This window comes from Leucoraja erinacea, chromosome 35, assembly GCF_028641065.1.
Source record: "Leucoraja erinacea ecotype New England chromosome 35, Leri_hhj_1, whole genome shotgun sequence".
In the NCBI taxonomy this organism is placed as follows: domain Eukaryota; kingdom Metazoa; phylum Chordata; class Chondrichthyes; order Rajiformes; family Rajidae; genus Leucoraja; species Leucoraja erinaceus.
In genome coordinates, this window is record NC_073411.1 from 4,730,805 (window position 1) to 4,745,750 (window position 14,946).

A 14,946-nucleotide genomic window follows, 5' to 3' on the forward strand; every position below is an offset into this window, starting at 1 on the left:
GTCACATCTGCTTGAAAGTTCTTTGAAAAATGACCTATCTCTGAGAGCACTTTTCCACGTTTAAGAACTAAGATCCAGAAAGACACAATAGCGACATACCACAACTTAGGTTAGGGTGGCACAGTGGAGCAGCTGGTAGCAGGGGGCGGAAATCCTGGAGGGGACAGGGAGGGGGGATGACACATCCCCCCATGCTTTGCAACCCCCACCACCACCACGTTTTGTAATCCGGTCTTTATCAGACGCTTTATACGGGCTGAATCAACCCGTTCGCGGGGCCTTTCATCGCCCGGCGTTGCTTAAAATCAAACTGCTGCATCGAGGCGATCGAGGCTCCCGATGTTGAAGCCCCCGCCGGCCGATGAAAGACCCCGTGAACGGGCCGATTCAAGCCCCACGATTCGGGGCGGACGGACGAAGCTGCTGTTGCTGGAGTTCGGAGTCGGTCGCCAACCAGGTCAGCTGCCGATGTTACCGACCACAGGGCCGAAGCCTCGCGTGTGTACGCATGCGCGCACGCGGCCACCAAGAGATTTTGTGTGTGTCCCCCCCATGTTTTGATAGCGATTTCCGTGCCTGGCTGGTAGAGTAATTGCCTCACAGTGCCAGAGCTTCAAGTTTGATCACGACCGAGGGTGTTGTCTGTGTGGAGTTTGCATATTTTCCCTGTGGGTGCTTCCCCCCCCCCTCGTTTTCTCCCACACCCCAAAGACATGCGGGGTTGTAGATTAATTGACCTCTGTTTTAAAAACAAAATGCCTGCAATTTGTAAGGGCTGGATAAGAAAGTGGGATAATATGGAGCTAATAGGAACTGGGGAATGGCGAAACTCGGCGGGGTCAAAGGGCAGGTTTCCCAACGGTATCTTTAAACTAAACCTTTCTTACAAGACAGCCTTGTCTGGCAGTACCACTTGTCAATGCTCATCCCTGACACCATTTCTTCTGATGTATCTTACTTGTCCTTATTCCAATGTAGGTATAGATTTAAATTACCTAAAACCAAGTGCTGGAGTAACTCAGCGGGCCAGGCAGCATCTGTGGAGAACATGGATAGGTGACGTTTCACAGAGTGCTGGAATAACTCAGCGGGCCAGGCAGCATCTGTGGAGAACTTGGATAGGTGATGTTTCACAGAGTGCTGGAGTAACTCAGCGGGTCAGGCAGCATCTGTGGAGAACATGGATAGGTGACGTTTCACAGAGTGCTGGAGTAACTCAGCGGGCCAGGCAGCATCTGTGGAGAACATGGATAGGTGACGTTTCACAGAGTGCTGGAGTAACTCAGCGGGCCAGGCAGCATCTGTGGAGAACTTGGATAGGTGACGTTTCTTTCGACTGATTTTAGTGGGAGGTTGGAGAAGGAAGCTGGAATAGGTGGAGAGGCAGGACCTGCATGGTAGGTCATAGGTCAGGAGGTGGGGTGGAGGGATGAGTGGAGAATATAAATTGGTGGGAGGGAAGGCTGGGAGGGGGAAGAAAGAGAGAGGGGGAGGGTTTTGGGGACAAAAGGGTCTCGACCCAAAACATCACTTATCCATGTTCTCCAGGGATGCTACCTGATCCACTGAGCAACACTAAACTTCTATGTCCTTCTATGTATTAACCAGCATCTGCAGATCTTTGTTTTTCCTAGGTGAAGATTTAACTTTCATAGTTATGAGAATACCATAATATTTGAATTAAGTGTAGGAAGGATGATGAGGGCGAGGGTTCTCATTGAAACTTACCGAATAATGAAAGGCCTGGATAGAGTGGACATGTAGAGGATGTTTCCAGCAGTGGGAGAGGCTAGGCCTCAGAATAAATGGACATGCATTTGGAATGGAGATGAGGAGGAATTTCTTCAGCCAGAGGATGGTGAATCTGTGGAATTCATTGCCACAGACAGCAGTGGAGGTCAAGCTTTTGGGTATTTTTAATGCAGAGATTGATAGGTTGTTGATCAGTAAGGCTGTCAGCGGTTACTGGGAGAAGGCAGGAGAATGGGGCTGAGAGGGAAAGAGAGATCAGCCGTGATAGAATGGCAGAGCAGACTCGATGGGCCGAATGGTCGAATACTGCTCCCATGTCCTATGAGAATATGTAACAAAGGAAACTTATGTTGGATCTTACCGAGTATCAAAGATAAAATAATGAGCAGCAGCCCTTTCACATCTGAGTAAACATAGCCTGATACATAAAATGGGAAAGAAAAGTTGGCCCCACTTCCCATGATGAAGTTTCAAAGTAAGCCGGGCAGATGTTTTTGAAGGCAGTTAAATATAAATTTCTCATGGAAATCATAACAAATATTTTTTTTAATAAACCAGGCCCTTCCTGTTGAGATTCTGAAATTGAAGCTTATTAGCGAATTTCCAGCCTATTGATTCAGGAATGTTGATTCAAGAGCAATAATTTGTTCTACTTAGAGGCATAAAGCCATACAGTGTGGCAACAGGCCCTGGCCCAACTTGCCCACACCAGCCAACATGTCCCATCTACACTAGTCCCACCTGCCTGCGCTTGGCCCATATCCCTCTAAACCTATCCTTTCCATGTAACTGTCAAAACGATTCTCAAACATTGTGGTGGTACCCGAGTCAACTACCTCCTCCAGCAGCTCGTTCTATACACTCACCACCCGTTGTGTGAAAAGGTTACCCCTCAGGTTCCTATTAAATCTTCTCTCCCACCTCCCTCACTTTAAACCTGTTCTCAGGTTATTTATTCCCCTACTCCAGGCAAGAGACTCTGCTTTTACACACTGCTATAAGATCAGCACCTCGTCCTCCTGCGCTCTGAGAAATATAGTCCGAGTCTGCTCAACCTCTCTCTCTATAGTTCAGGCCATCAAGTCCAGGCTACATCCTCGGAAATCCTCTCAACACTATTGTGACACTTTAATTTGACGACGAAAATAGCAAACAATTCTCAGAGAGCTATTTTACAGCAAGCCTCAATGCAAGCAGGGCAGATTTGAATCAGGTCAGCCCAACAATTAAATGCCTTAAGATTCTCATTCCAATAAACAGCAAACGCTTCTCGGAAATGGAGCAGCTTCCGATTGCCACTGTTCTCATGCCAGATCGTGTATCCTTTCTTCCTACACAGTCTGACCCTAACCTTTACTCAAATGCAACTCCTCATCTACTGAGCAATAGTCAAAACTAAAGATAGACACAAAATTTAAACTCGGTAGAGCTCTTGGAATGATCTCGTACCGAGGGACTGGGCTTTTACAGTAATAATTTGAAATCAATTCTTTGACAGACTGGAAGGCAGTGTAAAGACCTCAAAACTGGAGCGATGTGATCCACTGTCTTGGTCTTAGAGAGGACTCGAGCAGCAGAGTTCTGAATCAGCTGCAGCTCTCTAAATCAATTTTATTGGGGAACCTGTGAAGACAGCATTTAGTCAAGTCTACTGAAGATAAACGTATGGACAAGATTTTCCAAATCTGCTGAACCATAAGTCCTTTAACCCCAGATATTTTCTTAAGGTGATAATAGACTGACTTTGTAATTATCTTCAAGTGGCTGTTGAAGTTCAGGTCTGAGTCCATGACAACACCAAGAGTCCTGGCTTTGTCTGTGGTTTAACATTACCGATTGAAGCTGAGCACTGACTTTGAATCGTTCCTCATTGGCTCCAAAAGCAACGCCCTCAGTTTTTATCTTTAATTGAAGAAGGTTTGTCGTTCATCTGTTCGATGCACTCTCAGTATTCGTATTGGACCATAGTCCCCTGGTGATATGGTTATGTAAATCTGTGTGTCGTCTGCATAATTATGGCAACTTACTAAATCTCCCAGTTGCCAACCATTTTAACTCCACTTCCCATTCCCACACTGACTTTTCTGTCCTGAGCCTCCACCATTACCATTGTGAGGCCACACGCAAACTGGAGGAACAGCGCCTCGGAACATGTGACAATAATAAACTAAACTAAAATATAAATGGAGTAATTCAGCAGGCCAGGCAGCATCCCTGGAGAACATGGTTAGGTGATGTATCGGGTCGGGACCCTTCAGACTGATTGCAAGGGGGGGGGGGGGAAGGGAGATGAAGGCTGGAAGGGGGGGAGAGGCAGGACAAAGCAGGAAGTAATGCGTGGCCCTAGGTGAGAGGATTATTGATAAGGAGATGGTTGGAACAAAGGCCAGAAATACAAGGTGTTGGACAATGGGACAGGATTGAGTTGTTGTTGGAAGGAAGGCAGATGCTGGTTTAAACCAAAGATGGACACAAAACGGTGGAGTAACTCTGCGAGACAGGCAGCATCTCCGGAGAGAAGGAATGGATGACATTTCAGGGTCGAGACCCTTCGCAGACTGATTCGGATTGAAGAGTTCCGCCTTGTAAAGCCCAAGGGAGGTAAGTAACAGAGTTGATTGGGGGGGGGGGGGGGGGGGGGGGAGAGAAGTGAAGAAATAGGTAGGAATCCAGGTGTGGCACAGGGGGCAGGGGTGGTGAAAGGGGGGGGGGGGGTGGTTTGGGGGGGTGGGGGTTGGTAAGAAACAAAGAAAATAGGTGCAGGAGGATGCCACTCGGCCCTTCGAGCCAGCACCGCCACCCATTGTGATCATGGCTGATCGTCGCCAATCAATAACCCGTGCCTGCCTTCTCCCCATTTCCCTTGATTCCACTAGCCGCTAGAGCTGTAGAAACATAGAAAATAGGTACAGGAGGCCATTCGGCCCTTCAAGCCAAAATTGGAGAATTCAACATTCACACCGTTGGGTTGTAAGCCACGGAGGCAGAATATGAGGTGCTGTTCCTCCAGTTTGCGTGTGGCCGCGCAATGATAATGGAGGAGGCCCAGGTCAGAAAGGGCAGAGTGGGAATGGGAAGTGGAGTTAAAATGGTCAACTAGCAGCTCGGTTAGCCAAGGACTATGATAACTCCCAGTTGTTAACCATTTTAACTCTCCTCCTCATTACTGATCTGTCTGTCCAGGACCTCCTCTATTGCCAGAGTGGTCACGTGTAAACTGGAGGAACAGCAGTAACGTTCGGCGTGGATATCTTACAACACAACGGTAAAATTCTCCAATTCAATCTAACTATGCCCCTCCCCCGGAGGAACCCCACTGTCACAGGGAGCAAGTGCAAACTCCAGATAGACAGCACCCGTAGCCAAGATCGAACCCAAGGCTCCAGCACTGTCACACTGTGCCACAGAGAAATCAGCTTGCAGGCAGTTCTCAGGAGCAAACCTTTACATAACCCAGTATTATGCAAACAGATCCCACACAGCACGGCAACTTTAAGACACAAACTAGTCTGAAGAAGGGTCTCAACCCATTCCTTCTCTCCAGAGATGCTGCCTGTCCCGCTTAGTTACTCCAGCATTTTGCGCCTATCTTCGGCTTAAACCAGCATCTGCCGTTCCTTCCTACACACTGCAACTTTAAAGTCAGATCTGTGACAGTAGACCAGACAATGGGTGCAGGAGTAGGCCATTCGGCCCCTCGAGCCAGCACCGCCATTCAATGTGATCATGTAAACCATGGTAGTTAGCAAAATGAAAGCATGCTTCACACAAAGACGGTTCAAATACATTTCTTAAAAAAGAAAATTTTATTGGATTTGTTTTTATTTAAAAATGAGGCCATACGCCCTCTGGTGGTAAACATCACGCACGTGGATTTTTATTAGTGACCTGAAAACAATATTATATCGGCTGTAGGCTTGCTCTAAATATACTGTGCATTCTTACTTCTTGCACAGCCTTTCCCACAACCTTTTTTTGTTAATTATAGGCAGCAGCAACCACCGGTCAGAAAACATCAGATTGACAGCATTGCAGAACATAATTCCTGACCAATATTCCAGGAAGATCGGTCTTGGTGTGCGTGCATTTAAATCAAATTAAGGTGATATATACAAGCAGAGAAAAAAGTGATCACGCAATTTACATTATATACAGACTTCACATCAATAATGTACACAGCCCATCGTCTTACCTATGCCCGAAGGAATGAATCAAACAGGGAAGGTGAGGAATATGATCTATGGCCTAGGACTCGTATTCACAAGATAACAAGGAATCTGATAAAGCAGTCCTTTCCCCAAGGTACACAAAAATGCTGGAGAAACTCAGTGGGTGCAGCAGCATCTTTGGATCCATAGATGCTGCTGCACCCGCTGAGTTTCTCCAGCATTTGTTGTACCTTCGATTTTCCAGCATCTGCAGTTCCTTCTTAAAACACTTAAGTCCTTTCCCCAAGCCTGAGGAGGCTATGCAGAGTTCAGTGGTCAGTGTGGGTGGATCTTCAGTAGTAAGTACACCAGTTACTGCCGTCGCTGGGCATCAGGCCCCCTGTGATGAGTAGAATTAGATCCACAAACCACCATATCCCCAGCCCTCCGAGTGTCAGCAGTTTTCCAACGGCGGTGCCAGTGTGTGCCAAGCAAAACCTGTCAACCCCAAAACACCCCAGGAAGAAGGAATATAGCAGGGTTGTCACAAAGTAATGTCCAGTGTACCTGCAAGGCAACGGATACAAGAGAGTTTAGTTTAACTTAGAGATACAGCGGGGAAACAGACCCTTCAAGTCCGCGCCAACCAGCTATCTCCGCTCGCACACACACATTTTCCTCCACATACTAGGGACAATTTACAATGACATCAAGCCAATTAACCTACAAACCTTATGAGGAAAGAATGGGTTGACTGGGCTTATATTCACTGGAATTTAGAAGGATGAGAGGTGACCATATAAAAACGTATAAAATTCGTAAGGAATTGGACAGGTTAGATGCAGAAAAAATGTTTTCCATGTTGGGGGAGTCCAGAACCAGGGGTCACAGTTTAAGAATAAGGGGTAGGCAGGCCATTTAGGACTGAGATGAGGAAGAAAAAAAAATTGTTGTGAATCTGCAGAATTCTCAGTGGAGGCCAATTCACTTGATGTTTTCAAGAGAGTCAGATTTATCTCTTAGGGCTAATGGAATCAAGGGATATGGGAAGAAGGCAGGGACGGGGTACTGATTTTGGATGATCAGCCATGATCATATGGAATGGCTTTGCTAGCACGAAGGGCCGAATGGCCGACTACTACACCAATTCTCTTGTCGTGGTGGAGAAGCTTGTGTGGTCCTGAGATCCTGAGAGCTATGCCGTCTGGGGCTATGCTCCTGGTAGGGCCACCCATGGTGGTAGGGTCGAGGGGGAGGTCTCTGACAAAGAGGAATCCAACCAAGACCTCAACGGTGGAACAGGTGGAGGACAATGGCTGACCTTAGTGGAGCGTCACGACGACTGGGAAGGCAGATAAAGACTGCAGCAGAAAAGAGTCTCCGGTCGTCTTGGACTCCATGCCACTGGATCCTGACCCAGATTTGTTAAGGGCCGTGGGGTGGCTGTCTGTGCACCAGTCTCCCCACATTAAATAGAGACACACACAAGCGTCCTCCATATAGTGAATAGAACCCTGGATACACCCATGGTCAGCCATGACTAAATGGGGCCTAAGATGTATCATTACTGCTTGACCTTGATATTGTCTGGCCTGCTGGGTATTGCCAGAAAAAGACACAGAGTGCTGGAGTAACTCAACAGGTCAGGCAGCTTCTCTGGAGAACATTGATTGGTGACGTTTCGGGTCAGGACAATTCTTCAGACTGTTTCTCCAGAGATGCTGCCTTACCCGTTGAGTAACTCCAGCACTTTTAAAAAGAAATAAACCAGTATCTGCAATTCCTTGTTTCCATGAGTATCTATGGAACTCTGTCAATATGAGCAGATGTTGTCAAGATGTCAGTTCTGTAAGCCTCTAGTTTACACACAGTTCAGCAACAAAATGATTCTTGTACTATTCCCATGGTAACTGAATAAAGACAAAAATCAAAGTAAGATCTTACTTTATACACGGTACATTTCCTCGAAGGAAAGTGCGAGGACCAGCACACTCGATGTCCTTTAGCGCAGTGCAGCGGACTCGCGTATGATGCACTTCATTGTAAGCTTGCCCACCAAACTGTTGACAAAGTATAAGGTTGATTAGTCGATTTACCTTCTCTCCCCTCAGCTCCAATGACAGCAACATTTATATCTTAATAGTGTAAGGGGAGCAAGAAAGAGGTGTATCAACAAATCAACAATCTAGAGACAGCCATCAAGGCTGTGCTACCTGCCGATCACCAACCCCTCACACTCACCCCCTACGACGTGTACGTGGCACTGAGTAGGACTAATGCACGTAAAGCTGCTGGCCCTGACGGCATCCCCGGGCGCGTGCTCAGGGCCTGTGCTGCGCAGCTGACAGACGTCTGGACTGACATCTTCAACCTGTCACTTGCCCAAGCAGTTGTCCCCACTTGCCTTAAAACCACCTCCATCGTGCCAGTGCCAAAACACTCCACTGCGGCAAGCCTCAACGACTTCCGCCCAGTTGCACTTACCCCCATCATCACCAAGTGCTTCGAGAGGCTGGTCCTGGCACACCTCAAAAGCTGCCTACCCCCCACACTGGATCCCTATCAGTTTGCCTACCGCAAGAACAGGAGTACGGAGGATGCCATCTCTACGGCACTTCACTCCGCCCTCTCCCACCTCGACAACAGAGACACTTACGTAAGAATGCTGTTCATCGATTACAGCTCAGCATTCAACACCATTATACCATCAAAACTGATCACCAAACTCGGTAACCTGGGCATCGACCCCTCCCTCTGCAACTGGATACTGGACTTTCTAACCAACAGACCCCAGTCTGTGAGGTTAGACAAGCACACCTCTTCAACCCTCACCCTGAACACCGGCGTTCCACAGGGCTGTGTGCTGAGCCCCCTCCTCTACTCCCTCTTCACCTATGACTGCACACCTGTACATGGTACTAACACCATCATCAAGTATGCAGATGATACAATGGTGATTGGCCTCATCAGCAACAACGATCAACAGGGCTACAGGGAGGAGGTCCAGCACTTAGCAGCATGGTGCGCTGACAACAACCTGGCCCTTAACTCCAAGAAGACCAAGGAGCTCATTGTAGACTTCAGGAAGTCCAGAGGCAGCACGCACACCCCCACATCCACATTAACGGGACGGAGGTGGAACGTGTTTCTAGCTTCAGGTTCCTGGGAGTCAACATCACCGATGATCTCTCTTGGACCCACAATACCTCTACTCTGATCAAGAAGGCTCATCAGCGTCTCTTCTTCCTGAGGAGACTGAAGAAGATCCATTTGTCTCCTCAGATCCTGGTGAACTTCTACCGCTGCACCATCGAGAGCATCCTTACCAACTGCATCACAGTATGGTATGGCAACTGCTCTGTCTCCGACCGGAAGGCATTGCAGAGGGTGGTGAAAATTGCCCAACGCATCACCGGTTCCACGCTCCCCTCCATTGAGTCTGTCCAAAGCAAGCGCTGTCTGCGGAGGGCGCTCAGCATCGCCAAGGACTGCTCTCACCCCAACCATGGACTGTTCACCCTCCTACCATCCGGGAGACGCTACAGGTCTCTCCGTTGCCGAACCAGTAGGTCGAGGAACAGCTTCTTTCTGGTGGCTGTCACTCTACTCAACAACGTACCTCGGTGACTGCCAATCACCACCCCCCACCCGGACACTTATTATTATTTATTCAAATCGTTTGCTATGTCGCTCTTCAAGGGAGATGCTAAATGCATTTTGTTGCCTCTGTACTGTACACTGACAATGACAATTAAAATTAAATCTGAATCTGAATCTGAACAAGATCAAAGTAAAATTGTTCCTTCGGATCCAAAACCGCTTGAAACTTTGTAAATACTCAACAGGTCAGATAACGTTTCTGGAGAGAGATGTGGAGTCAGCATTTCAGGTCAGAATTGAGTGAAGAATTGTCCCACCCGAAACGTCGTCCGTTCATTCCTTCCACAGATGCTGCCTGACCCACCGAGATCCTCTGGCACTTTGCTCAAGTTTCCAGCATCTGCAGTTTCTTTTGTCTCCAACTATTTCTCTCTTCATTGATGCTGCCTGACCAGCTGAGCACTTCCAGCATTCTGCTCATATTAGTGAGACCAGCTGAGCCACATTTGTCAGGCAAGATGCACAGAGTCTCTTGCCCAAAGTAGGGGAATCGAGAACCAGAGAACACAGATTTAAGGTGAAGGGAGAAAGATTTAATAGGAATCTGAGGGGTAACTTTTTTTTACACACAGGGTAGTGGGTGTATGGAATGAGCAGCCAGAGGGGGTAGTTGAGGCTGGGTCTATTGCAACTTTTAAGAAAGAATTAGACAGGTACATGGATAGTACACAAAAATGCTGGAGAAACTCAGTGGGTGCAGTAGCATCTATGGAGTGAAGGAAATAGGCAACGTTTCTGGCCGAAACCCTTCCTCAGACTCGGGTACCTTCGATTTTCCAGTATCTGCAGTTCCTTCTTAAACACAGGTACATGGATAGGTCAGGTTTGGAAGGATGTGGGCCAAACGCAGGCAGGTGGACAAGTGTAGATGGACCTGTTGGTCGGTGTGTGCAAGTTGGGCTGAAGAGACTGCTTCCACGCTGTATCACTATACGATGCCACATCGGGATCTCATTCAGTGGGTCATGGAGCACCTATGGGGAAGAGGGGAATTCTTGACGTTTCAGGTTGAGACCCATTATCAGGACTAGCTTGATATGAACCATCACAATTCCTCTCCTCTCCACAGAAACTGGTCAACCCACTGAGTTTCTCCAGCATTATGCATTTTACTTCTGATTCCAACTCTTGTGTCTGCTAAAGTGAAATAAAGTTTCCTTACTTTCACACAGCCATATCCTTGCACCTGATACGCAGTTGTGTTTCCAAGGAGGTCCACTGGATCATCACATTCAATAAAATCATCAGGCCTGCAGGCAATACAGAGGGCAAGATCATGGGTTAAAACTACAAACCATTACTATTCAAACCAAAGACTCGCAGCTCCTGTTCAATTGATGCTAAATTATTTTTGATACAATACAATACAATACCTTTATTTGTCATTTTAACCTCACATGAGGTTCAAACGAAATGTAGTTTCTGCAGCCATACAATAAAAGAACCAAAACACACACCAACACTATTCACATAAACATCCATCACAGTGGCTCTCCTCCTCACTGTGATGGAAGGCAAAGTTCTTGTCTCTCCCCTGCATTCCATTACATACAAGAGGGCATAAGACCATAAGACATAGGAGCAGAATTAGGCCATTCAGCCCTTCGAGTCTGCTCTGTCATACAATCATGGCGGATCTACTTTTCTCATTCAAATGCATTCTGCCTTCTCCCACTAGGCTCACACTGTACCCCCATCCACAGGACAGTTGCCCCACACTGTCCCCAATCCCCGGGGCCACACTGTACCCCCACAGCGTAGTTATTTTCTCCACACTGTACTGTTCCAACCCGCACCCCTGGAGTCACACAGTGGTTCCACCCCAGAGTCACACTGCATCGCCACCCCCAGGTCCACACTTCCCCCGCCCTCTGGTACATTTACCCCCTCCCCACGCCAGGGATATTTTCCCAACAGGGTACCCCATCCACTGGGCCACAGTTCCTCCATCCCCGTGATATTTGCCGACCTTGTATTCTCACCCCAGAATATTTGCCCCACACTATACCCCCACCCACAGGGTCACACTATACCTCCACCCCAGAATATTTGCCCCACACAGCACCAGCCCCAACCCCAGGACCACTCAACCCCCACCCCCGGGACTTTGTTCCCCCCTTCCCCTCCGCTCCCCACTCCCAGGACCACACTCATCCCCCACCCCTGGGATATTTTCCCAACGCTGAACCCCCACCGACAGGACCACACTGTATCCCCACCCACAAGGTCGTACTCCAACAGCACCCCCGGGACCACATTCTCCCCCCACCCCCCCCCCCCCTGGGACCACACTCTCCCCCCCCCCCAGGACTACTCCACCCCCTCCCCCCCCTTCCACCCAACCACCCCCAGGACCACACTCACCCCCCCACCCCCCAGGACCACACTTTTCCCCACCCCCGGTACCACACTCCCCCCCCCCACCCCCGGGGTCACTCTGTCCCCCCACCCCCAGGACCACACTCTCCCCCCCCCCCCCCAGGACTACTCCACCCCTCCCCCCCCCTTCCACCCACCCACCCACCCCCAGGACCACACTCTCCCCCCACCCCCAGGACCACACTCTCCCCCCACCCCCGGGGTCACTCTGTACGCGCCCGCACTCACTCACTCACAGGAATATGCAGAGCACCAGCGGGGAGCGGGGGTCGCGGTCCTCCGGCACCGTGCCGTTGTTGCCGTTGTTGCCGTTGTTGCCGCCCTCGGCCCCGATCCCCGCCTCCTCCCCGGTGCCGGTGTCCGGCGGGCCGGCCGTGCCGTTGTCGGGCGACGCGGATGCGGCCAGTAGCGCGGCCACGGCGGCGGCCAGGAGCAGCAGCAGCTGCGCGGCGAGCAGGAGGTGACCGGGCGCCACGGTCGCCATCCCCGGCCCGATACACTCACTGACTCTCACTCTCCCTCACTCCCACACAGGCCCCGCTAGGCCGCCACCCCGCCGGATGTCCCGCCCACCGGGAGGCGGGCCACAGTTGATTGACGGCCGCACCGACCAATGGACTCGCATCACCCACACCTCCAGGAGGCGGGATATAACAGACTGACGTCCGCGCCGCCCAAACACATCGTCGGGCCCGCCCTCGGGAGGCGGGACAAGGCTGACGGACGTCGCCCCGACCAATCATCCTGCTAGACCCGCCATGGGGGCGTCGCCGGCGGTAGAGTGACGTAAGCAGCATCCAATCACAGTACCTCCTCCTCGCAGGACCACTCGCTGATTGGTCTACTTACCCACCACTCAACTGCGCCGTCAGCCTATCAATGGCTAGTATGGGCGGGATCACCAGAGATGAGGAGACAGGCACTAACATGCACCAATCAAGGTGGGGGTGAGTTGTAGTTTGTAAGTTTGTGAGTATTATTTATTTTATTATTAACATTACACGAAAGCATGATCATGTTTCTCACCTTTTGGCCTCTCTCCACTGCCTGCCTATTCAGTATAGGATTCGTTTTAAAATTATTTTATTTACTTTTAAATCCCTAAGTGGTCTTGCCCCGTCCTACCTATCTGAGCTTCTTCACCCTTATTCGCCCTCCCGCTCTCTCAGGCCAAAGACTAAGCGGAAGCTCAGAGGGGACCGTGCCTTTGCTGTGTCGGCTCCGAGATTGTGGAATGAATTGCCTCTGCACGTTAAACAGGCCCCTTCTCTAGCTGTTTTTAAATCACTCCTGAAGACATATCTATTCTCCATGGCCTTTGTAGACCAGTGAGGTGTCGAATTGTTTATTAACTTTATTTGCTTGGTTTTGCTGCGTTGTTTGTACTTGTGTTTTATGTTTTTTAATTTATTGTTTGGATTTTTGTATGTAATTTATGCGCCTCGTGTTAGTTGTATGTTCTGTTGTTCTGCCTGTTTTATGATGTCTTGCTTGTTTTCTTTTTTCTGTACAGCACTTTGGTCAGCTTTGGTTGTTTTTAAGGTGCTTAACAAATAAAGTTATTATTATTATTATTATTATACTTATGGGCGCTTTTCGAAGACTCCCAAAGACGCCTTACAAAATTTAATAATCAGATTACAAAACATATAAGCAGAATAAAACAAGAAACAAAAAATAGTAGGGTTGAAGTTCAAGGTTTCAAGTTCAGTTTATTGTCACATGTACCAACTAAGGTACTGTAAAGCAAAGATCTGTCCTGGGCCTCCTCCATGGCCGGAGTGAGTCCAACCGTAAATTGGAGGAGCACCACCTCATATTTCACTTGGGCAGTTTGCACCCCAGCGGCATAGAGCTCCCGAGTCAGCCTCTTCTTACCAGAGACTTCACAATGTTAAAGTCCACAGGCCCTGCGGTTTGAGCATCGATCCCCGCCAAAGGGATCGCAAGCTCCACGATGTTAAAGTCCCGCAGACTCCTGCGGCCTGAGGCGCCCGTTGGTCTCCAGGAAGGCCGCCATATCCACAATGTTAGGCCGCAGTGCGGACGGAGATAAGATACGGAAAGAAATCACATCAAAGCCGAGGTAAGACATTGAAAACAAGTTTCCCCCAAACTCTGCATAAAACAAACCAAGGAACACTGAAACAAACTTTTTAACACATACTAAAAATAACAAAAAGATGAAAGGACAGACAGACTGTTGGCAGGGCAGCCACTGCCAGTTGTGAGTTGGCGTTGTGGGTTGTGAGTTGGGGTTGGAGTTCAAGGTTTCAAGGTCAGTCAAGGCCAATTAAGGTACAGTGATATTCAAATTACCAAACAGCCATATTGAACAAAAAGCAACAACATAAAAGTTAACATAAACACCCCCAATCCACAATTCCGTGGATTCTTGCAACTTCCTTTCTTGAGCAAGGAACAACGTTGGCTACCCTAAAATTCCTGATCTTACTGCGGACACAACCTTCACCAGGCCCCTGGATATCCAGTCCTCAGGGATCTCCGCTACCTCTGCAGAGTAGGTCCATCATTCTCCAAAGCCCTCATCCACCGCTAGATTGAAAAATGCACGGACATTATTTCAGTTGCACCCTCAATCCTTTTTTTATAGCACCAGTAATTGGGTCAGGATTAGTGGGGATTAAGGCAAGGCAGCACGTAATGCCATTTATATTGGATGATGTTGCATTGCCTGAAATTAGCACGCTTTGCTGGTTGTTTCTCTGTAGCCTAATGCAACAGAAAATATGGTACAGTTTCCACAGCAAATCCACGACACTAATCCCCCTGTCCCACTTAGGAAACCTGAACGGAAACCTCTGGAGACTTTGCACCCCCACCCAAGGTTTCCGTGCGGTTCCCGGAGGTTTTTTGTCAGTCTCCCTACCTGCTTCCACTACCTGCAACCTCCGGCAACCACCTGCAACCTCCGGGAACCGCACGGAAACCTTGGGTGAGGCGCAAAGTCTCCAGAGGTTTCCGTTCAGGTTTCCTAAGTGGGACA

General features: G+C 49.0%; 1 protein-coding gene across 1 annotated transcript; it reads right to left on the reverse strand.

Moving 5' to 3' along the window:
• Positions 1 to 5,524: 5,524 nt before the first annotated feature.
• tm2d2 (TM2 domain containing 2) lies at positions 5,525 to 12,493 on the reverse strand. Its single transcript, XM_055662139.1, has 4 exons — positions 12,176 to 12,493; positions 10,723 to 10,810; positions 7,845 to 7,960; positions 5,525 to 6,467 (listed from the first exon to the last, which is right to left on the reverse strand). The coding sequence occupies exons 1-4, from the start codon at positions 12,421 to 12,423 to the stop codon at positions 6,254 to 6,256; spliced, it is 666 nt and encodes a 221-aa protein (XP_055518114.1). The 5' UTR covers positions 12,424 to 12,493; the 3' UTR covers positions 5,525 to 6,253.
• Positions 12,494 to 14,946: the final 2,453 nt, after the last annotated feature.

Bases quoted from the DNA above. Each gene is read 5' to 3' on its own strand.
- tm2d2 (XM_055662139.1), bottom strand. From the start codon at position 12,423: ATGGCGACCGTGGCGCCCGGTCACCTCCTGCTCGCCGCGCAGCTGCTG. The intron at 10,811-12,175 runs GTGAGTGAGTGA...TATTGCCTGCAG, and splicing joins CTGGTGCTCTGCATATTCCT to GCCTGATGATTTTATTGAAT. The intron at 6,468-7,844 runs GTAAGATCTTAC...GTTGCCTTGCAG, and splicing joins GGAAATGTACCGTGTATAAA to GTACACTGGACATTACTTTG.